The sequence below is a fragment of the Rattus rattus genome, chromosome 10 (assembly GCF_011064425.1).
Source record: "Rattus rattus isolate New Zealand chromosome 10, Rrattus_CSIRO_v1, whole genome shotgun sequence".
NCBI classification, from domain to species: Eukaryota; Metazoa; Chordata; class Mammalia; order Rodentia; family Muridae; genus Rattus; species Rattus rattus.
In genome coordinates this window covers 45,227,339-45,252,612 of record NC_046163.1, presented here as the reverse complement: position 1 = coordinate 45,252,612, position 25,274 = coordinate 45,227,339, and the positions used below count along the sequence as shown (strand labels likewise).

The 25,274-nt window shown below is 48.8% G+C and overlaps 1 protein-coding gene across 1 annotated transcript in view; it reads right to left on the bottom strand.

Moving 5' to 3' along the window:
* The window catches only part of Gpa33 (glycoprotein A33), a 35,279-nt gene that overhangs the window by 5,110 nt on the left and 4,895 nt on the right, over positions 1 to 25,274 (bottom strand). The window contains 5 exon segments of the mRNA XM_032915065.1: positions 2,809 to 2,850; positions 2,853 to 2,870; positions 2,873 to 2,962; positions 7,507 to 7,723; positions 13,637 to 13,791. Coding sequence (XP_032770956.1) covers positions 2,809 to 2,850; positions 2,853 to 2,870; positions 2,873 to 2,962; positions 7,507 to 7,723; positions 13,637 to 13,791 — 522 coding nt within the window.

The window sequence follows — 25,274 nt, the reverse complement described above, 5'->3', positions numbered from 1 at the left end:
AAAAAGACCCACCTTAGCTGTAGGCCATGCCCTCCCTTGGGCTGGAATACTGGACTGAATAAAAAGTAGAAAGTGAACTGTGAACCAGAATTCCTCCCGCTCTCTCCCCCCCCCCCGCCGTGTGTGTATGTGTATATGTCTGTCTCTGTGTCTCTCTGTCTGTCTCTCTCCTTCTGTGTGTGTGTATGTGTGTATGTCTGTCTCTGTCTGTCTCTCTCCCTCTGTGTGTGTGTCTGTATGTGGATATGTCAGTGTCTGTCTGTCTGTCTGTCCTTCTCCCTCTCCCTCTTTCTTCTTCCTGTGGCCAGGGACATCGAGCTGCAGTTGCCACGGCTTCCCCACCTTGGAGGACTGTGGTCTTAAATTGTGAGTCAAGTCCTTCCTCCCTCAGGCTGCAGACATCAAATCATCTTACCACAGCGGCCATCTTACCACAGCGGCCATCTTACCACAGCGGCCATCTTTCTTGCTGTCACTCCAGGCCCAGATAAAGCCGAGAAGCAAATGTGGCTTTGGCTACATTTGGCTTCCATGCCCTCAGGATTCACCCACTTTTAGTCAGTAAAGAGCTAAGTTTTGACCCCTAACAGCTTTTGGTGATGGAAGCAGGGGGGCTGTGACTAGGGTGCCCATCTGTGAGCTCCTGGGAGAAGCTCGGTGCTCACAGGGAGAAGTCCAACCTCCTAGGCTGGCACACAGGCCCTTCTCATTTGCCTCACTGTCTTCCCCAGGAACATCACTGCCCACCATTTCTACACAGCCATGTTCCCTCAGCCACACTGACACCATGACTCCCACGCTATTTTCCACTCTGAAGGGTCTGCTGAACACAGCTAATAACACCTAGAACTGATTGCATCCTTTACCATGTACCAGGCACCAATCTCTGTGCTTCATGTACTTTGGTTCGCCCTTCACAGTAACAGCACGAGATGAACACTGGTGCTGTGCCCATTCTACAGATGTACAGACTGAGGCAGAGACATCTTGCCTTACTTGCTCGAAGGGAACACAACTAGGATGAAAGCCTGTGGCTACTCTTCAGCACCTGGTCGAGCTGCAACTCCCACATCACCTTTGTGAAGAAAGCCAGCCCCTGCAGCTCATGACCTCACGACCTTCAGCCCGGGACCCCATGGTGCACACTTTGCAAGAGGAAAGTCACACATCACTATGTTCTTAGACAATGAACAGGCAATAAAGGGTTGACAGGTCACCACAGTGGTTAAGCATGGGTGCCAGGTGATGTCAACAGAAATCTCAGATGTTCAAAAACTGGCCGTCCAGGAGCTCGTGAGACGACCGTGTGGGTAAAGACTTGGTGCCAAGCCTGATAACCCGAGTTCAAGGCCAGGGACTCACGTGTTGGGAGAGAAGAGGCTCCTACAATTGTCCTCTGGCCTCTCACTGGACTGCTCTCCTGCATATATGCACAACACAAATGCAATTTTATTGTTTAAAATGTGTTTAAAACTGGTAAACTGGGCTGGAGAGATGGCTCAGTGGTTAAGAGCACTGACTGCTCTTCCAGAGGTCCTGAGTTCAATTCCAGCAACCACATGGTGGCTCACAGCCATCTGTAATGGGATCTGATGCCCTCTTCTGGTGTGTCTGAAGGGAACAACAATATACTCACTCACCTACATAATATAAATTAATAAAAAAAATTTGGTTTTTTTTGTTATTTTGTCTTTTTTTGTGCCAGTTACCTTGGTTTTTGTTTTTGTTTGTTTGTTTGTTGTTTTGTTTTGTTTTTGGCCTTTTTGTCATTTTGTCTTTTTTGATATAAATCTTTTTTAAAAATAAAATAAAATTGGCAAGCCAGAATCATACCAGCAAAATTGGACACTTGTGGTAATCCATTACTATCTAGTGCATCGTCCCTCTTACCTTACTAAGTCGATTGAATTCTATGAACATTTTTGCCTTTTATGAAGTTATTGTTTGACCTCCAGATGACTGAGAGACAGCGTGATAATCCACTCGGCTTTGGTGGAAACCCAGAGGGTGTGGGATGTTCATCCACGGGGCTTCCCAAGACACCCAATGTTCCTCCCTCGCCCAGATCACCTTCACCCACAGGCTTTGCTCTCACCTCCTTACCCCATCTCCACACAGGCAGGACTGAATGACCTCAAAGCTAAAATTGATGGGCGCCTCTCAGTTCACTGGTGCAGCCATGGTAGCTGGTGGGTCCTGAGAGCCCACGCGATTTCCACTCCAGCGGCCATAATGGCAGCAGAGTGGTTTACATGGTCCCAGCTCTGCCCCTCTCTCCTCTTCTCTCTCCCTTGACACCCTCCTGTATCTAGTTTATTTCCTGATCAAAAGGTCAAATATTAAGTGACCAATACAAAATGGGTCTCTTGCAACTACAGCTAAATCCGCCATAGCCTGCTGTGTTTGTGGTGGTATCTGAGATGGACTGGTGTGGACGGGAAACGAGGCTAGAAAGTTCCCCACCTCAAAAGTGGGCTTTAGGCCATAATAACACTTAAAAGAACAAGCCCTGATGTTTCTGCACAGAATGCTTAGCCGGACTCACTTCCTTGAAAGAATGGAGGGTGGAAAGAACAGAAATCATGTGACCTCTATGGTAGCCTGTGCTGAGCTGCTCTCCAGAGCCCCTGCCGTGAGGTGCACAGGATTTTGTATGGAAAACCAGTGCTCTGAGGGATGGTCCAAGGTAGCTCGAAGGCAGGACTGGGTTAAAAGGACTTCGGTTAGTCAGCCTCTGTCTCTGGCAGCCCTGGGCAGTGAGGTGCTCCTGTGTGTAAGACACACAGCCTTCCCTGCTGCCCAACTCACCTGGCTGGGCGAGTGGCCGCTGCTGGTTCTGGGCATTGTAACTTTCCAGCTGTACTGTGGGCTGGAGAGCCCTCTGCAGAATGACATGTCAGTTGGATGTTGTTCCCAATCACTGTCTCCCCTTCGATGCCGCAGTCTGGCTTGGAGGGTGGTACTGTGAAAGAGACCGAAAGAGACCTGAGTCACAGGGAGACAACTACCGCCCATCCGATGTCTACCCACCCATGTCTCCTTCCACACACACACAGAGGAATGCTTGCAGAGGAACTTATAGCTTGGTGGTGAGATTAATATTATAAAGCTAATTCATCCCCAAGATACCTACTGCCATAGCACGCTCTCGAAGGGGCAGCACCACAGGTCGTGTGATACAGCACGCTCCTCCCAGCTAACAGCAACAACTTCCTCAGAAAAGCTGTGACAATTTATCAGAGACCTTCAAGGCTGCTCACCTGTCCTCCTAGAAGGACTGGGGAGGGTATTGAACTCTCTCTCACCAGAGATTCCAGCCACTGTATCACACACCAGGGGTCATTGGTAAGTAATCCTGTCCTAATTGTCCATAGTCTCTTCTCAGAAGATGCTGGAATGCATGGACTAAGGGGTGCTAATTGAAGTGGGAGTTGTCCATCTATACAGCCCCGGAGAATTGTCCAAACTGAGATGAGATTCCAGCACTGTGGCTAACCCAGGATTTGCATATAAACACACAGTGACCAGTGACTTCCTAGCTGAGCTTCCATAGAAACACTTAGGTTTGCCTTCGGTGTCCTGTAGAGTTTGTTTGCATCTCCCCAGGGAAAAGATTGGTTGGTGGCTTCTTGTGCTCTCTGGACTCTTGGGAGTTTAAACCACGATCAACATAGCTGTTATACAAATGGGGGGGTGGGGCTACCGGAGCAAGCAGAAGGAACACTTGTTCTTGGGTTCTGGCAGATGTGGGACTAGAACCAAGGTTTTCTGACTCCAGACCCAGTGCGTGCCTTACTGTCCCATGTGAGCTCTTTCTGTTCTTAACTCAGCCAGGATCACCTCATTCCTGAACTCTAAAGTCAGGGGACAGCAAGCCTGTTCTGTAGAGGCCATATGGGATTTGTAGACACAATATTATCTCCAATGTTGTTTTTTTTTTTCTCTTGGAAGCATGTAGAATATATTTTTATTCTTTGAAATCTGCAATGTATTTTGATCATGTCTTTCACCCCCACACCAGTCACTCCCTCTGGACAGCTCCCCCCTCCCTTCTGGTTTTACCAATACCTGAGGACCGTAAGGGTGGGGCGGGTTACGGGCTGGAGGGGGGCCAGGGTTTCCTCACCCTCGGTTAGACCTCTCTGTAGCCCTTCAGCCTTCTTGGAGCTGTTCTCTGTGGGTCTACCATTGCCCTCTACCCCTACTTTGCTAATAAAACGCAATCAGCACTAGTAGCTAGACAGCAGGGGGGACCGGCAGGCAGTGCAGTCCTTCCTGCTGGGTGAGGAATGGGGCTGAAGACCTGGAAGTGGACAGTGGAGGCCAAGGAATGCAAAGGAAGAGTTTATAAGCCCCAACAGCCACTGCAAACCATCAGCACCTGGCCCCCCGCTTCTGGAGACTCCAAGCCTGTGACTTTCTGTCAGCCTTGCTAATGTCCCATTGGGTGGAGTGGGTGACTCCATAGACGTCATTAGGTACCCAGGCTCTGCCTAATAATGCTGGGTACTGCGGTGGCACCTCCTGAGTGAGTCAAGGGATCTAGTGGGGGACAAAGGACAACGGAACAATGGCAGAGCAGCGGACAGGACTGATGGGGCAGAGAGTGATGACCCAATACATAATATGGGCTGAGACCTGAAGGTCACCGTGGTAAAGGAGGTGACAGGAATTGGAGCAGAGATGAGCATGCCCAACAGGAGCATATGCAAAGGCTCGGAGGCGAGAAGCAGGAAGTATCCATGCGACTCCAGGAAGTATTGTTAGGGGTGAGGAAGGGAGAGCACACAGTGGAGGAAGTTGTCACTAATGTCCTTCGACCCTTCTACCTTTGTCACACGCCATCTTGGATGGCTTGCTTCTTCAGTTCAGGATCATGGCCACCCATCTTGAGGGTTAACGCCAGTCTTAGCCCACCTGGAGCAACTGTCCCTGACTCCTCTCTTCCAGTGCAGCAGCTGCATAATCTCTTCTTGGAAACAGACAGGCTGTTATCAGGAGTGCCTCACATCTGCCGGCACAGTTGGGCCAGCCAGGTAGAGGGTTCCCACAGGACACAATAGAGGCACACCCGACTCACCAAACGAAACCCAAGCTCCTGAGGATCAAAGCCAAGCCTGCGTGCGCAGGTGAGCAGAGCACCTGCCAGGGGTTGGCACTTTCCAGTCCTCTGCGCTTCCTGATAGCCCTGCGGGCGGCTCTGGAGGGGCAGGGGAGGCGAACCTACCCTCTGGGTATTCCTGAGGTGGTTCTTTCCCTCCTGGGCCCCACAGCAGAACCTTGCAACCCTTACGTAGCCAACCTCACCCTCAGGCATGCCTTTAGCAGGAGGCGCAGCGGCAAACTCCCACATCTCCCATCAGACTAAGAGGTGGAGTAGTAGAGGGTCCCTTGAGCTTGTTTGGTTGGTTGTTGGGGGAGGCGTTACAGACAGAAGTGGGAAGGAAAGTGCCAGAGACCATCCGCTGAAGCATAAAAGGCCAATGGGCACGTTTGAAAACTAGCGCCTACTCCACTCTTTGGGTGTGGCCTGAGCAGAACTCCAGAAACTGCCCGCCAGGTACTGGTCAGCAAGGGAGATCTGCTTTCAAGGGTACTAGGTCAGATCTTGTGCTCCAGGCCCCTGCTCTAAACTTCCTGTAGACCCTGTGTCAGACACACACACCCTCTCTCCAGATCTCCAGACCCCAAGTCACAAACAGTTGGGATCTAAAGAGCCCCACGCGCAGCAGCCAAGAGTACTGGTGAGGGAGCGGGTACTCACAAGGGAAGGGGTCTTGTTCTCAAGTGACCTGTTTTACAAACAGAAGGTTGCCTGAATAATTACTAGGGGAGCGGCCACGGAGGGTCGGAGGGGTTGTGTTAGGCTTCAAAGCCTCTCGGATGCCGGCTGTTTCCTTTCAAGACGTCAGGGGGCGCCGGAGACCAGAACAAGAATTCCACACCTGCCGCGCAGGCTGGTGAGTCCTCTGACTTCGTGGCTTACTGGAGGTGAGCTAGATAAGGCTAGCTCCCAGAGGCTAAAATCCGGGGCTTCCTGCTAGCCTCCTCAGAATGAGGCACCCCATATCATTAAAGCCTTTCTTCTTTAAAAAAAAAAATCACCCAGTTATAGAGACACCGAGAAAGAAAACTTTTCACAAAGAACATCACTGGGTTTATTAAATGTAGGATAAAATGCTTTTTTTTTTTAAAGCAAAAGATTGGTTTCAACGAATTCCCTATTCTTAGATTAAACTTGTAACCTTCAGTTTTCAGGTTAATCTGTTTGTTTTTAAAAGAAGGTGGTCCTTGACGTAAGGACCCGAATTTGGTTGGAGGACCAGAAGAATCAGGTTTCAGATTTATACTGATTCTTGCCATTTGCTTGAAATTCTCTGGCAAAAACGACAGACCAGGTATTTCAAGAACTCAAACTTTATATGAGTCCGTGTATACATAATCCTTATATGTATATATAATGTGCGTATGGTTTGTATACATACCTGTACACAAAGTGAGCTAAAGAGGTATATTGTAGTATCGCTTCTTCAAACAGAAACTAACAAAAAGCATTGAAACCCGAGGTGTTCACGGAGCCTTGTCAAGAAGCGACTTGCCTAAGTGCCTTATAATATCGCACGTCTTCAAAGGAAAGAGGAAAGTGGATGAGTGTGTGGAGAACATGGGCGAAGTCTAAGACGCCTGCCTGCATTACCATTGGCTGCCACATGGTGGCGCGATGGGACGAGGTCTTGCCTCTTTTTCAAGCAGCATTAGCTGATACCACGGGGTATCTGACACACTATAATGCTTTCTATAAGTCCAACAACTACCATATACAATTTAAAAGAAATTCTGCCACGTAGTGTAAAAGGAAAAGAGGAGAAACGATCCGTTGTTTCAATGTACAGAGTTGCTACCTCCCAGGAGTGGGGCCACTGCTTATAACTGTACATAGACCAGGTACTCATTAAAATGTCCCCAGAAACTGGTTTTGAGGCAATTATTTCCTTCCTATGGGCCTCATCTACTCAGAATCTGGAGCAGACGAGTTTCCTCATCTTTCCAAAACTATAAATTCCAACAAATTCTCCCATGAAAAGGATGCTAACCTGGGACATACTTCCCGTTGGTTGGCAACTGCGCCTTTGTTAGAAGAGGCGGAGGGGGAGCGGGGAGGGTTGGGGGGGAGGGGGTTACTGTGCTGTGGAGCTGAGTTGAGAGCAGGGAAAGTCACCTATGAGAGTCCCGATCGGCCCTGTGAGTGCCACACACCGAGAATCTGTGTACTGCTTGGGGATCCCCTTCCCTTCTCTTCAGCAATGAGTTTGAAGGTGGGGAGGGGAATGAGCAACAGGATGGAGGGATGACTCCAGCCACCGCCTCTGCCCTCAGAAACAACCTGCTATTCACTGAGAACCGGGAGAGCGTTTGGCTCCAGAGGGAGAGGTGGAACCAAGGCTCTGACGCCGACAGCACGCCTCTGCCCACCCTCCTCCGACAGAAAAACACAGAGACACTCACCGAGGACTAAGAGGCGGACTCGAGACCTGGAGGTGACATCCTGGTCTGACATCAGTGAGACGGAGCACTCGTAGGTGCCATTGTCGTCCATGGTCAGCTGGTCGATGGTGATAGAGGCGTTCGACAGCTCGGCATCGTTAGATATTCTCACGCGGTTCTCGTAACGGCTCCCATAGGTGTATTTCTTCGTCTCAAAAGTCCAGGTGGCCACTTTTTCCTGAAAGAGGAAAGATCTGCCAGACCCTGGAGCGGCCCTGCCCTGACTCAGTCTTCTTCCCCCAGAGCCAACCAACAGCATGTCAAACAGAAGGGCAGTACCTACGGGCAGATTTCTTTTATTAGCTAGCTAGATAACTCTAGACTTTAAAGACTGACTTTTAAGTGAAAGTTTTAGGGGCCGGGGTGGTAGTTTAGTTGGTATACTTGCCTACCGCACACAAAGGCCCGGATTTGACCCCTAATACCGTGTAAACTTGGTGTGGTGCGTTGGTGATCATCCCAGCATTCCAGAGGTGATGGGGGCGGGGGAGAGGGGGAAGTTCAAAGTCTCCCTTGGCTAATGCAGCAAGTTCTAAGCCAATTTGGGATGCATGAGGACTGGAAGGACAGCAAGAAGCAGCACAGAAGCACAGGGATACCCAAGAGCCCAGAGGCACACAGCCTGGAATACCAGTGTGTGAGCAAGGTCCGCTCGGATCCCAACACTCAGACGTGGAAGCAGTGGTTTATTCTCCGCCCTCCCTTCATTCATCCAACACCTGCAGAGCACCGCCGGAGGCCGGGAACCATGCTAGGTAACCGGTGAGTTCCAAGCTCACCTGATTGTGACTATTGCTGCCCTTGAAGTTTGTCTATTTATTTATCCATTGGTGGTGATGGGGCAGCACATCAATGGCTTATACACAGACACAGACCAGACGGCCTCAGTCCAATGCTCACCCTGCTGCTGAGTGTCCTTGAGCAACAAGCTTGGCTGCTCTGAAACTCTCTTTTCTCCACTACAGAATGGAGATGCTGATGATAACACATGCGGGCCTGGCGCGGTGTCTGCCTCGACTAGCCATTACGACAGTCCAGCATACAACTCATGAGTTGTCCCCTCAAAGACAATGAGTCTGCAAACCAGCCAACCAGGGTATCTCGAGATTAGAAGATCCTAGACCGGCCTCTTGGGGGAGGATTCCTACAAAGGGTGATAGTTTCATTGGCTCTTGAAAAGCAGCTGTGAATTAATCAGGTAAATAACTAGAAGGCTGGAGCAGGGGGCTGGAGAGATGGCTCAGTGGTTAAGAGCACTGACTGCTCTTCCAGAGGTCCTGAGTTCAAATCCCTGCAGCCACATGGTGGCTCACAACCATCTGTAATGGGATCTGATGCCCTCTTCTGGTGTGTCTGAAGACAGCAACAGTGTACTCACATACATAACATAAATACTTAAATTAAAAATTAAAAAAAAAAAGAGAGAGAGAAGACTGGGGCAGGGTGTGAAATGTGTTGAACATTGGAGGCAAAGGAAAAAAAACAAAAGGCAGTGTCAAACCCACGTGGCACAGTGTGAATGAGTGACAGATTAGCAAAAGCCGAGCCTGGGCAATAAAGGCCATAACTGCTACTTAAGATGTTTGTTATTGTGCTGCGTACTGTTCCAAGACTGGGTCTCTGTCATCTCATTTAACCGTACTCCGGTGCTATCTGTCATCTCATTTAACCGTAAGTAGACCTTACGATCACATCCTCTTACAGGGAGGAAACCCGGGAGACGCCACGAGGCTGATTAAGTATGCGCCCCAAGTTGACTTGTTTAAGTGACTAGCAGGGCTGAGATGATCCTGTCTGAGCCAGAGCGCTGCAGATTCTACTGGGTCACATCTGAGACACTGTGAAGTTCACAGTTCATCTTCAAAGCAGTAACTAAGGTACATTAGCTTTTCATTGATGCTGCTTGGTTCGGTTTGGTTTGGTTTCCAATGTGGATGTGGACTGAACCTCGGTCCTTCCACATGCTAGGCAAGGGCTCTACAGTCCAGGAGCATCCCTGCTCCAGAATTCTGCATTTTGGGGGATTAGCTACTTTTCCAAAGAACAGGTTAAGAGGTTAAGAGAAGCTGGAGAGATAGCCCAGTGGGTAAAGACACTTGCCACCAAACCTGACGATCTGAGTTCAAATCCCAGGAAAGAGGGAACGGATTCCCACAAAGCTGCCATCTGACTTCTATATACTCACCCTGATAAATAAATGAAATCCTTAATTTAAAAAAAAATGGAAAAACCATGATTGCTGTCAAATCAGGTTGTAGCAGCACAGAGACAAAAATGAGTTGGAAGTGGGGGGGGTTGACATAAAACTAGGGGTGGGACCGAGACGCAGAGTTAGAGAGCAGCTAATCTCAGATTTAGGGTTTAGTCATGCATGTTTGCCTTCCCAACAGAGTTAGCTCCTGAGGAGAGTGCTTTAAACAAAAAGTATGTGTTCTGTTTACATGCAGGATGTTTCACAGGTCTATGGGACACCAAGGTGGAGGGATTCAGCATGGCCAGACGGGACAGCGGAATCTCACTGAAAGAGACAGGCAAGGAGTTAGGCTCGAGGAAGCAAGGAAATCACGTGTTCTCACGGCAGCTGTGTCTCCCCTGTTAGACGGCCTCTTTGGCCTCTTTGTGGTGAAACACACTGGGAGATGCAGTTAACTTCTCCTGCTGTGTCAGAGATTAGGGCACCAGTGCTCTTCCTCACTGTCATCCATTCACATCTACAGAGGGGTGGGTTCTCCAAAGCCCCTGCTCCCATATCATATCATGTGCATGGTGGCCTTGACCCCTCCCTCAACTTGTGGGCTTTTCAAGAGGATCATAAGAAGAAATATCCTAAAAGCAAAATCTATCCACTGTGGTTTAAGGGGAAAAGGGGGCTACATTGTCCCAATGAATAGGTGGCCCACTTCGTGAACGTTCACAAAACTGCTGTATTTCTACACACAGAACCCAGTGGCTACTCCTTCCAACATTCAGGTCGGCCCACTCGAGTCTCTCTTGGGGGTTCACACTTTGCCCTGGTAAATGAACTTCTGTTTTAACTGCATGTGTCTCTTGGCTGAATTCTTTCTTTTGAGGACAGAACTAAGAAGAGACTTTCAGCTGGTGATATGTCTGGGGGTAAAAGTTTGGAAGTCAGTGGCATACAGGTGTTCACCGAGATGTAGGTTAGACACGGGCTCCAAGCAAATGCCAAGTACCCAAGTTATTCAAAGATCAAGTGAGGCTCAGAAAGACAAGGGGAAAGTCAAGCCAGGGTCCCCCAAAGCCAAGAAGTAGATCTCTAAGAAGGAAAAGTAGTTGCTAGTGGGAAATGCTGGTGATTTCAAGAGTGTTAGGAGAGAAAATGGGTGAGATGGGCAGAGAAGAAAACATGGAGATGCTGTGCGGGGTCTGAGTCCTGAGCATGCAGAGCCTGTCTGCTGTGGGTCGCCCTGGTGCTGTTTGAATCTGAAGTTAATTCTACTTCCTCAAGAGGGGCTACCCTGATGAGTTCACGTTCTCAGGTGATCTCACTGAACCTTCTCCCCATTCTAACTGTTCAAATAAAGGCTAGAGCTGATGATTGGAAGGGAAAGGTGGGACAGATGGTCTCAGAGAGAGAGGAGAGAGAGAAGAAGGGAGGAAGAGGAGGAGGAAGGAAGATGGAGCAGAACTACGTGGCCGGGAGAGGCCACAAGTAGCAAGGAGTCTCACAACTGGGGAATAAATTAGTATAGTGATAGATCTTCCCAATCTAGACATATAGCTTATAAATATAATAACTGGTTGTGGGTTTTGCATGGGCTTGTTGCGGTAAGAAACCACCACAATACCTTTCCAGTTAGACCAAGGCGTTCCAGTTTTCCAACAGACTCGGCCCAGGTTAGGGCACACGGCATAGCTGTTGGAGCCCCAGGCGCCTTCAGCTGGACACCCCTGTGCAAGACACAAGCTGTCCACCCACACCTGATAACCCTGATGGGGTGCACAGCCCACAGGGAATGCCTGGCTCATTCAAGGAGGCAAGGCTGAGGGCAGGGTGGTATCTAGGCTTAGGAACAGTCCATAGGTACCCAGCTCTTTCCTGACCCTTGGCTGGGTTTCCCACCTCATAACACCCTCTCATCAAAGATATCATTCCTGACCACAGCACCTCCTGGGACTCACAAAAAACAATGCTTTTCTCTGCATTCGTTTTTAGTCTTAAGGATGCTGCCTCACATCCATTTGGAAGTAGAGTACCCAGCAGTCAATAAATAACCGTAGTCTACATCGGCACCGAGAATCAGTCAGCCATAGACATTGTCCTGGCTTGCTGGAGGCATCTGGAAGGAGGTGCAGGGCCCTTCAGTTCCCTCAGGCTGAAGCTCAAGCCAGCAGCAAGGAGAATGGGTTTTTCCCTCTGGGGGCAGACAGGATAGGCGTCTGTGGCCCATCAGGACCCTCCGTACATAAAGATAAGACTGAGTCCTTTGTCAGACCTGTCACCCAGGAGGCAGGTGTCCTGCCATTCTCTGTCAGAGAAAAGGCTAAAGCCTCTTTCTCCCTACGTGGCTGGGAAACCTGATGATTATCTCCAGCAGATATGTTATTAAAAGTTTCTTTCCCTAAAGGTTGTACTGCAGAAAGGAGACCAAGGGCGAGTCATGGTAGCAAGAGGCTATAAAGCTATTTTTCTCCTGGTTTCAACCCTATCATGTTTTGTTTTAACCTGTGGTGGACAAAGTGCTGGTCAGTTTTATGTCAACTTGACACGAGCTAGAGTCATTGGGATGAGTGCAGGACTCTCAACCCAGAAACGCCTCTGTAAGACCTGCCTGCAGGCAGACCCGGAGAGCATTTTCTTGACTGGTGATAGATGCACGAAGGCTCCCCACTGTGAGTGACCTCATCCCTGGGCTGGTGGTCCTGGGTGCTGTGAGAAAGCAGGCTGAGCAAGCCAGGGGAAGCAAGCAGCATTCCAGGGCCTCGCAGTAGGCACTTCTCCATGGCTTCAGTTCCTGCACCCAGGTTCCTATCTTAAGTTTCCGCCCTGACTTCCTTTGACCATGGCCTACAGTGCAGAAGTATAAACGAGAAAAACCTTCCCTCTCTAAATCTCTTTGTGGTAATGGTGTTTTATCAGAGCATTAGAATCCTAACTAAGATAATTTTTTAAAAAATACAAATATAAAAGATAGTTAAAGTATAAAACCTTAACATGTTCCATGGCTTCTGTATGACTGACCATCTTAACTGTGTACAAGTTCACGGAGGTGTACAGAGTTTGGGACTGGGGTTTAAACTACCCATTGGATGGCTTTGTTTGTAAATTCATTAGAATACATCAATTTTATTTTTAAAGAATTTTGGGGGGAATTATGGGGGCTGGAATCAAACTGGGGCTCTTTCTGGCTTTTACCTCCCAAGTATGGGGGTACCCTCCACCACCTCTGTGGCGAGTGTTAGCATTTTAAAAGAAGGCCTGACTTAAAAGTGCAGATGGACGCTCCATGTCTTACACAGATGTGCTTTTGATCGCAAATGTGATATGTTTCTCACTTATCAAGTCACTGGTTATCAGACAGTTTGGGCATATGCTGAGAAAATGGGTGGACACTACTGTGGGTGAGAATGAAGACTGGCGACACGTCTAATGAAAGTAACACAGACATTCATTCATTCATTCATTCATTCATTTGTTTCAGGACCTTGTGAATATATATCACATATATATCACATATAATGACGATTGGGTTTACTGTGGCAGCAAAACATAGGAAACAAACCAATGGTGTACATGTCCATAAACATATATACATAATTTTCATAAAATATTTTTAAAAATAAGACTCAATGTCTTCAGACCACTGCAAGAATGCTCAGAGGAATTTTGCGGCCATATGAAACCTTGTCAGGGCATGCGAGCAGCTGTCTCCAAGACCGGGACAGGGAGGAACCCCAGTGCCACAGCTTAGCGCTAGAATGCAGGATCAGATCCCAAGGCCCTGGGTTTGAACCTCAACCCAGAGAGAGGAAAGAGGAAGTGAGGCAAGGAAGGCTTTAAGGTACGGGCCTGTCAGGAGATCAGGTGACAATCATGACCCACGCTATCCCGTTCACCCTGGAGTCCTACCGTTTGACTTCTGAGAAGCTTATCCCACTGAATGAATCCCTGTCGGTCTGAAACAGGAGTGCTGTAGGTGCATGGGAGGGTGACACTCTTTCCTCGAGCAGCCCGAAGAACGTCCTGTGTGGTTTCCACAGTAATAGCATCAGCAGCCACCCAGACTGGAAAGAAAGGAGAATAAATGTCGAGCTCGCACACATCCACCCACGCAGTGTCTTTGAACGGCTGCAAGAATGTTCGGAGGAGTTGGCCCTATGAAAGCCGCCACAGCAGCTACCTGGTCAGAACATGCTAGCAGCTGTCTCCAAGACCAGGACAGGGAGGAAGTCAAGTGCCTTGGTCTGAGTCTTCCTACCCTGAAGTGTCCCGAAGACTTTATCTGCCTTTGATGGCTCCCTGGCTTTCCATCTCAGCTGTCCACTGGGCTGTTGTGCAGACTGCTCTAAGCCCCAGTGTTCCCATCAGTTACTGGGGAAATGAAGTTTTACTTCATACCAAGCACAGAAAGATCTTGGGAAACGCCTTTCTGTTGTAACCATGATTTGTGTATTTACTTACCTATCGAATATTAATGGGACACTTGCTTATCAGAGAGAAATTCATGAGCAAGATTAAATCAAAGTAAAAGAGAATACCCCTAGGGGGCATTTTATTTATCAGAAGTAATTATCAGAAACGAGTTTAAAAAAAAAAAAAAAACACAGTTCCACCATTCCCTCACATAGTCTCCTTCCTTAGTGTTAGCGCCATTGTGAATCTACGTGGTCTGTAAGTATGGTGTGAGGGCATTCCATAGCTCCCGAGCTAACTCATGTGACAGAATATGCTTTGCCTTGTCCTCTTCCAATGCTACTCTGGGGTGCTGGCTAATACTTGGTGAGCAAGCTCAGCACACACACACACACACACACACACACACACACACACACACACACACGCACATGCACACATGCACACACACACACGCAGGAGAGCTAAGAAAACGAAGAGAAAGCTTCTGAGAGGCCAAGGTGTCTCACAAAAGGAGTTGTGATGGTTTAGATAAGAATGGGGCCCCTTAGGTTCATACATTTGAATATTTAGTCACCAGGGAGTGGAACTCTTTGATAGGATTAGAAAAATTAGGAGGCGTAGCCTTGTTGGAGGAAGTGTTCCACTGGGGGTGGGCTTTAAGGTTTCAAAAAGCCCATGTCAGGCACAGGTTCTCTCTCTCTCTTTCCGTCCCCAACCCCTGGCAATTGCTCTAGTGCCTACCCTCATGACACATGACACTATGACACCATGCTCCTAGCTATGATGGTCATGGACTAACTCTGGGAAACTGTGAGCGAGCCTCCAGTTAAATGCTTTGTTTCATGGGAATTGTCTTGGTCATGGTATCTCCTCTTCATGCAATACAGTGACTAAGACAGGGGTCAACTGCTCAGAAGTCAATGATCTGTTAATAAAGGGACTCAGGACCAAGACTGACAGCAGCTGGATGTGGGAACATGAAGATGACCTTGACATGAGCAGATGGAGTGGGGAGGAGGGGATGGAACTTAAATGGAAGACCAAGTGGAACAAGAATAAGGAACAAGTTGACAACCTTTCTAGAAATGACGTGAGTGCGTTATAGCTAAAATAAACATTAGGACCAAGACAGGTTTGTGTCTTTAGGGGGCTCTATTTGATGACTTAAAAATACTTTGAGGCTGTTTGTTGAAAAGAATGAGTCAGAGGAGAATGGAGTTAGCAGGGTGGCAGGAAGAGAAAGCCTTAGAAAGGACCGCAAGCCACCCATCTACTGTGCTAAAGGCACAGATGAGTTGGTAGGCTTGGGGGTAGCAGTCTGAACAAAGTTTGCTCTGAGGGTTCCTGAGAGGATGTTGTGTCACAAGGAATGAAAGCATCCTGCTAAAAGTAGCCTTCTGTCACCTAGCTCTGAAGTCACCACCGCAAAACGTGGGTGTCAGTCAGATTAACAAGGTGTGCTGCTTAGGTTTTTTTTTTTTTTTTTTTTTTTCCCCGGAGCTGGGGACCGAACCCAGGGCCTTGCGCTTCCTAGGCAAGCGCTCTACCACTGAGCTAAATCCCCAACCCCGTGCTGCTTAGTTTTAATGTCAATTTGGCATACCCCAGAATCACGGGGGAAGAGTCATCATTGAGAAATTGTCTACATCCATTTTGACTGTAGTATATCTGTGAGGAACTGTCTTGATTGTTCGTTGAGGTAGGAAGACAAAGTCCACTGTGACTGACACCATTCCCTAGGCTGAGGGCCTTGAATTGCGTAAAAACTGTACAGGCCAGCAAGAACATAGTTATTCTCTCTTAACTCATGAGTGTTAATATGATGTGACTATTTGTTTGAGTCCTGCCTTGACTTCTCCAAAATGATGGGATGTAACTTGGCATTATAACCCTTCCTTTGTTGCTTTTTGTCAGGATATTCATGAGAATAACAGAAATAAAACAAGAGCACAGGATTTTTTTTTGAGGATGCAAATTCTTAGGAATGGAGCTATTCATATTTTGGTGTTCAGTGAGAGCCAACTGCCCTGACATAGTGAGCACTGCCCAACAAGGGAGCTGGGTGACGAGAGCTCCTGGGTCTTCTTTGTGAAATCAGAGAAAAATAGGTACCGGGGGATTTAAAAAAAAAAAAAAGTTTCTAAAAGCCAGCCTTCTCCTTGGCATTCATAAATTCCTGGCATAGTTGGAGCAGGGGATAACAGTGCCCCAGTGCCAGACGTCACCCTGACGTCACCCAAACACTGTCTTCCTTGGCATCTGAAGCCTGCTCGTGAGCTGTTTCCTACATGGCCATGGCTCACCAAATGCTCCTCCATGTCACCAGAGGTCTCTCCACTTTCATCTATCAGAAAGCACATTCATTGTCATTAGGAGCAAGGCATCCTTCACCAGGAGGCGGTTTCTAGAAAGGGCCTCTGCTATCCTCTAGGTCCCAGCCCCAGCTTACCTCCTGTTCAGAGCGCATGATTATACGCTGCTCCCTGGGTGCCTAGTAGTAGTCATGACAACTGCCATTGATCTTTACCTCACCTCTTGCCCAGACCCATTTCCCTGGAGCCTTGTCCTCAAGGTGACCATTCTCCGTGACCTGAATAAGGATTCTTCCTTGTCTTACATGTGAGCAGTCTGTTACAACAGCTGCCCCTGGTGGAGTTCAGGTAGCACAGTCCCTCTCATCAACCCGTTCTCGCCACCAAATCAAAGAGAACCAACTCATTGAGCCATTCCTTCCGAATTCAGCTGCCCACTCACTCAGGACTAAGGAACAGGAACCAGATAGGAAGCCAACAGTCAGGGAAAGGAGAACAAGCCAACACGTGGAGTTGGTAACTCCCAATTCCCCTCATTCTTACATTACATTAACTACAACTCAATGGCGCAGGTCTTTTTTCGTTTACTCCCGTTCTCTCTTTGGTGTTATCCCTAGTTTTCAGATGACAAAATTGAGGTCCAGTCTTCGCATGCCTTGACATGAACCTCAGAGGGGTTAAGCAATGTGTTCTACATAGACGTAGTAGTCGACAGTCCAGAACGTCTACCCAACGGTCAGCACAAAAGGATCACATTGTCCGCTGGCAGGGATGGTGTTTGTCCTGACTGCCAACAGAATCCATTTCTTCCACCCCTTTCCTCGTCAATGAAACTCTCACATCCTTTCTTCAGTCCGTGGTCGAGTATTTAACGTGTGTCTACCAAGGCAAGATAAAAAAATGCATGGAGCCTGCTTCTTATTGGGACAGGGCTTATGGACATAGACTGGGCTCGTACGTGCCCTTAGCTCTTTCTGTGCGTCACAGGGGTACTGTGCACATGAATGCATACCTCAGATGCTAGAATAGCTGTTGGATCCCCTGGAGCTAGAGCCACAGGCCATTGTGAGCCACCCTATGTTTGATGGTAGGACTTGAACTCAAGTCCTGTGGGAGAGCAGACAGCATTCTTAACGGCTAAGCCATCTCTCTGCCACCTTGCAATCCTCTTAATCAAACTCCAGGTAGACTCTTTCCCAGCAGAAGAGAAACAAACTTGAGATTTTTATAGGAGAAGAACCAGGCCCGGAGAGTGCCTGGGAAGCAAACCTGCTGTTGGAGAGCACCCTACACCTTTGTAGCAGCCATTCCACCTCCTTATCGGAGGTGGCAATCAGAACAGGCTAGATCAGGCTAGATCAAGCTAGATCAGGCTAGATCAGGGACTCTGTGCATCTTCTCCCTAGCTCCCAACTCCCTTTTGTAAAGCCAGGAACACCCCTGTGATTATCCCCGTTCATTCACCACTGTTCCCAGAACACGATTCACTGCATCCTCTCTAGGAAGCGCCAGGAGCTGTAAATGCACGCGCAGGTTCGAACTGTATTGTTGTAATAATACCTCAGTTAGAATTCCTTCACTTGCTTGGTGTGAAACCCCAAGTGGGGTAAAGTACGTCTTGTGAGCGGTAAGTAATGAGGAAGCGATGTGCCCTTTGTGTAATGGTTCCCAACTCATAATCAGAGCTCTCTGAGTGATCGCCACTGTTGTATACCTTTCCCCTTGGTGAGTCACCCGTACTTTGTCATCTCATGCTCTGCTGTTGAGAAGCACCTTGATTAGAAGTTCGTCGTGAGAGCAAGCGCCCACAAGTTAGCCCACAGAAAGCAGGAGTGATTCCTAATGACTGAAGCTAATTGATTGATTTTAGCGATCATTCTAACAGTGAGTTAAAATCATTACATGCTAATAGGTTGATAAGGAAAGGGATAGAAATGATGGGAGGCTCACAAAAACTTAAAAAAAAAACACCCTTTGACTAGTGCACAGAGCAATTTGCATGTTAGCTGTACATCTGAGAGGGGTTTTAAAAGACTGACTGTGGCTTACATGTTCCACGATTCTGGATGCTCCCCCGTGTTTTGGAACTCTGTGCTGTCATGGGCATTCACCCTAACCACCTTCAATCCTTCTGCAGATACAGCCAGAGTTCTGCCATTCTGATCTAACAGCAACGAAACACCAGACTGGCTTCGCCATAACAATGATCCTGTCCCTTCGTGCCCTTCCTGTTGGTCTTATGCTTATTGGTTCTTCAGTCCTTCCTTCCCGTGGGTCTTTGCAACCCCGCTAAGGGGTTAAACAGAAAAAGGCAGGTGAGACATTGAACCCTCGACTAGAATACGAGGAAAGAAGTCATTTTTAGAAGCTTCCAACCTCCTCCTCCTCCCCCTCCTCCTCCTCTTCCTCCTCCTCCTCTTCCTCCTCCTCGACATTAGTATCACCCTTTCAATTCCCACAAAGCCACAGCTCCTTACCAATTCCTGCTTCCAGAAGTTTCTTCCCTTCCCTCCTTACTTCTCTGCTTGCCTTTCTCCCTCAAAGCTCAAGGAACGCTCCTCTCTGACACAGAACGATGTTGCTATTGTGGGCCAGACTCGAAACATCCCCATAGACTGGCACTGAAAGCTTGGTCTCCAGGGCAGCCATGTTCAGAGGAGGGACCTTGGGGAAGGTATTGGACAGGAGGTCTCTGACCTCGCTGATTGACTGATTAATTAATTGATAGGGTCATATTTTGATGGGCTACTGGGAGATGGCAGGAAATGTTGAAAGTGGGAGATTGTGTCCTTGAGGCCATGTTTCTGGAGACGATAGCTTGTCCCTCTTGTCTTGTTTCCCATCTTCATCCCTCCTTTTCTCCCTTCCTCTATCCTGTCATCTAACTTGAGGTCAGCCACTTTGCTGTACTGTGAGTACCCACAGTGATACTCTGCCTTATGTTGAGCCCAGAGGCAATGGATTAAAAACCTTGAACCAAAATAAATCCTTCCCCCCATTTAAGTAGGTTTTTTTTTTTTCCAGCTGTTTTATTCCACCGACAGAGGCTGACTAACACAGTTGTTCTAGGGTTTTAGAACTGATAATACATTGATGTGTTAACCCCTGGGGACATCCAAATTGACAGGGAAAATGTGTTTTTATCTGCAAGAGGGGAATTACAAGAATCTTCCTGTGTCATAGTAGTTTGTAGGAAAGGTTTGGAAACAGGCAGGGTTTTAAGTCTCCCATGCAGATGTTTGTATCACCTACTACAGGTGAGTACCTGCTGGGTATCAGGATGTACACGGGAGGGCTGTCAGACCAGCCTGGACTTTACAAGAACAGTAAGAATTCTCCACTGTCTGGGATTGTCTTCACTTCAAATCCCCAGGGCTCAGCAAAGGCCCTAAGGCACCAGCAAAGTTCTGGTAAGTGTTTGACAGCCTGGCAGAGCCATAGATAACTTTCACACAAGAAGGGTGGGTTGGTAACTCAAGACACTTGAGGGAGGACCTATCCTGAGTTACTAGAAAGCGTCTCCACATATGACAGGGACACACCTGGGTGGTAAAACTTGCCAACCATGGAAAAAGCCATGGGCCAGGGCACTGCAAAACACTAAGCACGTGAATGGAAATTCCATTCAGATTTTTTAAAATGGATATTAATAGAAATTAAAAAGGTGTATGTTTCAAAGAAAAGAAACTGCCTGAATATAAAATAAAGGACCCAACAAGCCCCTCCCAAAGAAGGGAAGCCCAGCCAGCAAGAAGCCCTAAGTGGTAATGAGAGAGGTCATTTAAGCCCCCTGCAGAGCTAGGGTGTGGAGACCCAGCATGAGGCCTCAATGATTGCTTGTAAATAATTAAGGTTTGTTAAGGAGATAACAAGCGGTCTCCTGAGAGGGAAACAGAAAGTAATACAGCCCCGGCAGATAATGAAATGCTCCTGGAGTTGGCTGCCTAAGGGCACACAGCGCATTATGGGAGCCCTGGGGAAACTGGCAGGAGCGTGGCCACTTAGAAAAACCCATTTGCTCAGACAAACCACAGATTCTTGCTTAGGGAGGAGATGCTGGAGGCCAGAAGGGACACAGCTTGGGTTAGGCAGACACTTGGGTGAGGAGAGTGAGTGTGTCTAAGGAGGAGGAGGCAATCCTCACATGCAGGTAGGTTTGCCCTCCTCCCAGGCAGAGCAGTCCAAGTGCTCAGCACGGGACAAAGAACTATCTATATTTGTTGAACTGTTGGGTCAACATAGAGCTTTAGGAACCTATAAATTCAGGTCAACTCGATACATTTCTTCTAGATTCCTAGACCTGTGCCAGGCCTAGCAGAACTTGCAGGGTTCGGTCATAGTCTATAGTCTCTGGAGGCCGCCCGACCACAGCCAGTCTTCATCGTTCTACCTTTCTGAGTATAATCCGGATGTTGACACGAATCTCTCTCTGTGTGTGGAGGCTCCTTCTTTCACCAGCTGGTGTTCTCTAAGAGGACTCCGCGATTCAGACTATTCTAGTAAGTGCCACTCACTGGCTCAATGCTCAAGAGGCCTGCCTCTTGGCTGGGTACTAATTAGGGCTTTGTTGATTGAGTGGCTTGTGGCATAATCCCTAATAAGAAGCAGGTAGATGTCACTGTCAACCAGTACCCTAATGGAGCCTAATAGAGTATTAGGAGTAAGTGTGAGAAGAGAGAGATGGGAGGGGGGAGGGAAATCAGGGAAAGGATTTTAATGGGAAAGCTTATTGAGGAGGCGGAATTGGATATAGCCCTCGAGGGATGGCATTCGCCGTGTTGAGTTGTGTGCAGAAGGGAAAGAAGCAGTGGGTAGAGGTTGTGCCTACAAAACCCACAATCCCACATGAGCACAGACACAGGGTGAGTTCTAAAAGACAACAACCCAGAAAGATAGCATCAGTAACCGCTACCTTGGGCATTGGGCATCAAAGGGCAGTTTAGGGATTTGCCTCTGGGTACATTCATCTGAGTTTCCTGCAATGGACAGACAACACTGTTCCAGCTACAAAGCCAAGAGGTGGAGACTGCACAGGGAACTACTGTGTCCCAGAGCGTTCCTGACAGAGTGTACGAGAGAGCTAAAGCCAGACAAAGACTCTGAGAAGCTTTCTCTAGTCCCCACCAGACTCAGGATGGAGAGGCTTGGGAAGCCTACAGGTTAACGAAAGTGAGCTTATACATAGGAAGAGATCGAAGACAGAGGAGAGACCAGAGGAAGCAGAGCATCCTGGGAAGGAGCAGGAACACGGGAATGTATGGCGTCATAGGAGGATCAAGCTCACTCCCAGTGTTACCCACTCCCCCGTAGGGCACGTATTAGCAAGCTAGTGGGCAAGGGAAAGACAGCGAGCTCTGGGACACTCAAGCCACACTTTATACGTCTCCAATGGACTGAGTGACTGTCCTAACCGGAAGTGTCTGTCTAAAATCGTGCCTGCGCCTGCCTGCGTCAGATGCCTGTGGCATGTCTGACTCACCAATGCAGAAGACAAGGAAGTGGCCCAAAGGTTAGTGGGTGGCGGGGAGGGAGCATCTCAGGAGGAAGGCCATTTCCAAGGGTAGTAGTTGGTGCCCTGGGTAGGGGCCTGCTCTGAGGACAGAGGGATCTGGGAACATGGGGCCGAAGGCAGGGAGAAGGCAGCAGGGGAACAGAGTTGAGTGCTGCCAATGTAAGACAGCTTGAGGGCCATCGCCCTCACCTTCAAGTCTAATATGTCTCTGGAAACCATGTTCTGAAAACTGGAATTCCTGCACTGGGTGGAGGGGTGAGACTCCAGCTGAGGAGGAAGACCCCGGCCACTCTTCAGCTGCAAGATGTGCTAGCTAGTCCCTCGCACACGTCAGACTGCAGACAGGTATGAGCCAGCCGCGGAGTGGACAGAGTAAACTTAGAAAAGCCAAGCTTGGAGAGGCACAGGAGACAGTGAGGGCTAGCAGGCGTGTTGCCTGGAAAGGGGCAAGAGAGCAGGCATGCATTCATTAACAGCACCCAGCAGGGCTCCAGGCTCCCTGCCAGAGGTGGGAAGCTGATGGTAGCAGAGACAGGCCCAGTTCTGCTCTCTCAGAGTTCAGTCCTCTGGGTGAGTCAGATGGCAATAAATAAATAATCTCAGAACAAATGTGAAACCACCGTGGTAACAAGTACCCCTTCCCCCACACATACCACACGCGGTGAGAGCAAGCGCCTCAGGAGTGGGGACGCTGTCCTGGGCAGAGGCTGGGGGATAATCAACAAAAAGAAATAGAAGACGGGAGGTGTGTGAAGTAGGCAAGGGTCAGAGAAACAGGCAGGGCATAGCAACAGGACCAAACACACACACACACACACACACACACACACACACACACACACACAAAGGCACTCCAAATAAAACACAAAAGCCAACTGACAACAGAATACTGGGTCCATGAAAGCAGCTTTGGACAAACCAGCTACTGGGCTCCCTTTCAGCCAGATTACCCATGGCCACCCCACCAGTACCTCCCTATAAAGCACTCTATCTAGGGTCACATCACTGACATAAACACGAGTCGAGCCCAAGCCTAAGCGGCCATGACAACAGAGTGCAAAAGAGGTTGAGCAAAATGAACATGTGGAAAAGACCTAACATCCGCAGCACACGCTTGGCTTTAGGTAAGAAGGCAGGGGCCATCAACGGTGACTTGGCAAGTTATGATAGACCCAAAATTCTTTGAAACTGTTCTCGTCAGGAATCAAGGTTTGAGGCGTGGCCGTGGTGACAAAGACCTTTAATCCCAGCACTTGAGAGGCAGAGGCAGGCAGATCTCCAGCCTGATCTACAGAGTGAGTTCCTGGACAGCTGCCGGCTACATATTGGAACCTTGTCTGGAAAAACCAGAAAGACTCAAAGTTTGGCTGAAGGTGTAGCTCGGTGATAGAACACTTGTTAGCATTCACAAGGCCCTCCATAACCACCAGAGAACGAGAAAGGGAGGGAGGAAAGGTGAAGGAGGAGAGGGAGGAAGGGAAGGATGGAGGAAAGAAAGGAAGGAGGGAGAAGAGAAGAGAGAGAGGGGGAAGATGGGAGAACGGAGGAAGGGAGAGAGGGAGGCGGAGGGTGGGTGAGTGAAGAAAATAAACTATTTCCCAGGGGTGGTGGCACTTATCTATGATCCCAGCATTTGAGGACAGAGAGACAGAGAGGCCTAGAGAGTAATGTTCCAGGTCAGCCTGAGATAGATACACAGTAACAACAAAAAGAATAGGACTCTTCACTCCTCCCTTGAGTTTCAGCCTATGACTCCCTGAACAGTAGAATGCCACATGGCCTCCCACTGAAACTTTGAGGAAGCTAAGGCTGCACTGTGGAAGGCCACAGGGAACAAAGCCAGAGCCAGCACCAGCTGGCCTGCCACAGGCGGTACCAGCACGGGAAGAGGTTTTCCACCCCCAGGAAAGTCACCCAGCTAAGCTGCACATCTCGGACTTGCTAAGACCCCTCTCAACTCCAGCTCTGCGGGCAAACTAAATATTAGCATTATAATTTCGAGTAAGCGGTAAATTTGAGATGGCTTTTTGCACTGCACTGGAAAAGGCAGGAGATCACTGCTAGGTCTTCGCCTTCTGTCTCTAGATGGAGAGAGAGAGCATCAGATAGCGGCACAGAGAGGTGACTAAGGACTTAGGGGACTCACAATGTGAGTGGGGCTGTAGCCGGCGAGTTGGAAAGTCCTCAGAGACATATGAGCTGGAAGTTGTCTGTTGGTCTTACAGGACTCTAGCTTGTAGAGCGGTAGGGTTGAAGACGGGCATTTCGGAGTTTTGAGGTTAGCTAGGAGTGAAGAACAGCGGTGCAGATATATTCACAGAGGGATGCTGGAAGAACCAAGTGTCGGGAGCCCTGACAACAAGGGGCAGAGCAGGGTGAGGCTACAGAAGCATGAGAGGGCTGAGGACCCCATGGAAGGAAGCAGAAGAGCGGCTTGGACCACATCTTCATCCTCTTAGGAAGGAGGGAGAGATTAACACACTGCTTACAGGCACGCACAGGGCCAGGCTCACTGGCCTTCTGGTGACCAATATCACAATAATCACAATCGGGTTCCATGGAGCCCTGGGCTGGGATCTCAAAGGTTTCACCTCTCAAGTTGCCTTCCCTGAACAGCTTCCCACACAACCCCTGCCTGGGAGGTCCTTAGAAACACAGCCCTCCATACCCCCGCCCTTGACCTTCCATCAATACGCATCGGATAAGGTCCCAGGTACCCTGAGTGAGCGTTGGAGCATAGGAATGCAGGCAGCTGGCTTCCCTGAGTCAAGACACCCAGCCAGGGACCAGACAGCAACTCTCAGGGATGACACCAGACGATGCAAAACTGAGAGTAAATTCACACTCAGGGTACCAGGGCATTGACGAAACTTACCGGCCACACTGTACTTTGTAAGTGTAACCCAGGCTGCTTCTCAGAACCACGTGGGTGGTTTTTAATGGAGAAGCACACAGTCTGTCTGGATTCTGATTCAGAAAATAGGAAGGGTCCTAGTGGATGTAAATGAGCCAGGGTTGAGGGCCCTGACCCTGCCACTCTCCACCTGGGAACACATCCCTCTTAGGCTGGCCACTCCCCACATTGTTTCCCCTCTGGGACCGAGACAGATGTTAGCTGGGACATTGTAATTCCAATCGCATCTCTGACAGGCAGCCTTGTGCCAGAGAGCATTGGCCTCTGCCTTGTGCCAGCAAGTGATACCTAGGCATCAGGTGAGAGGAGGTGGACCTTAAGGATTACACCCAGGGCCCTGAGCAGAGGGGAGGACAGGATGGGCCTTGCACTTCACTGCCCTGGCTCTGGCCC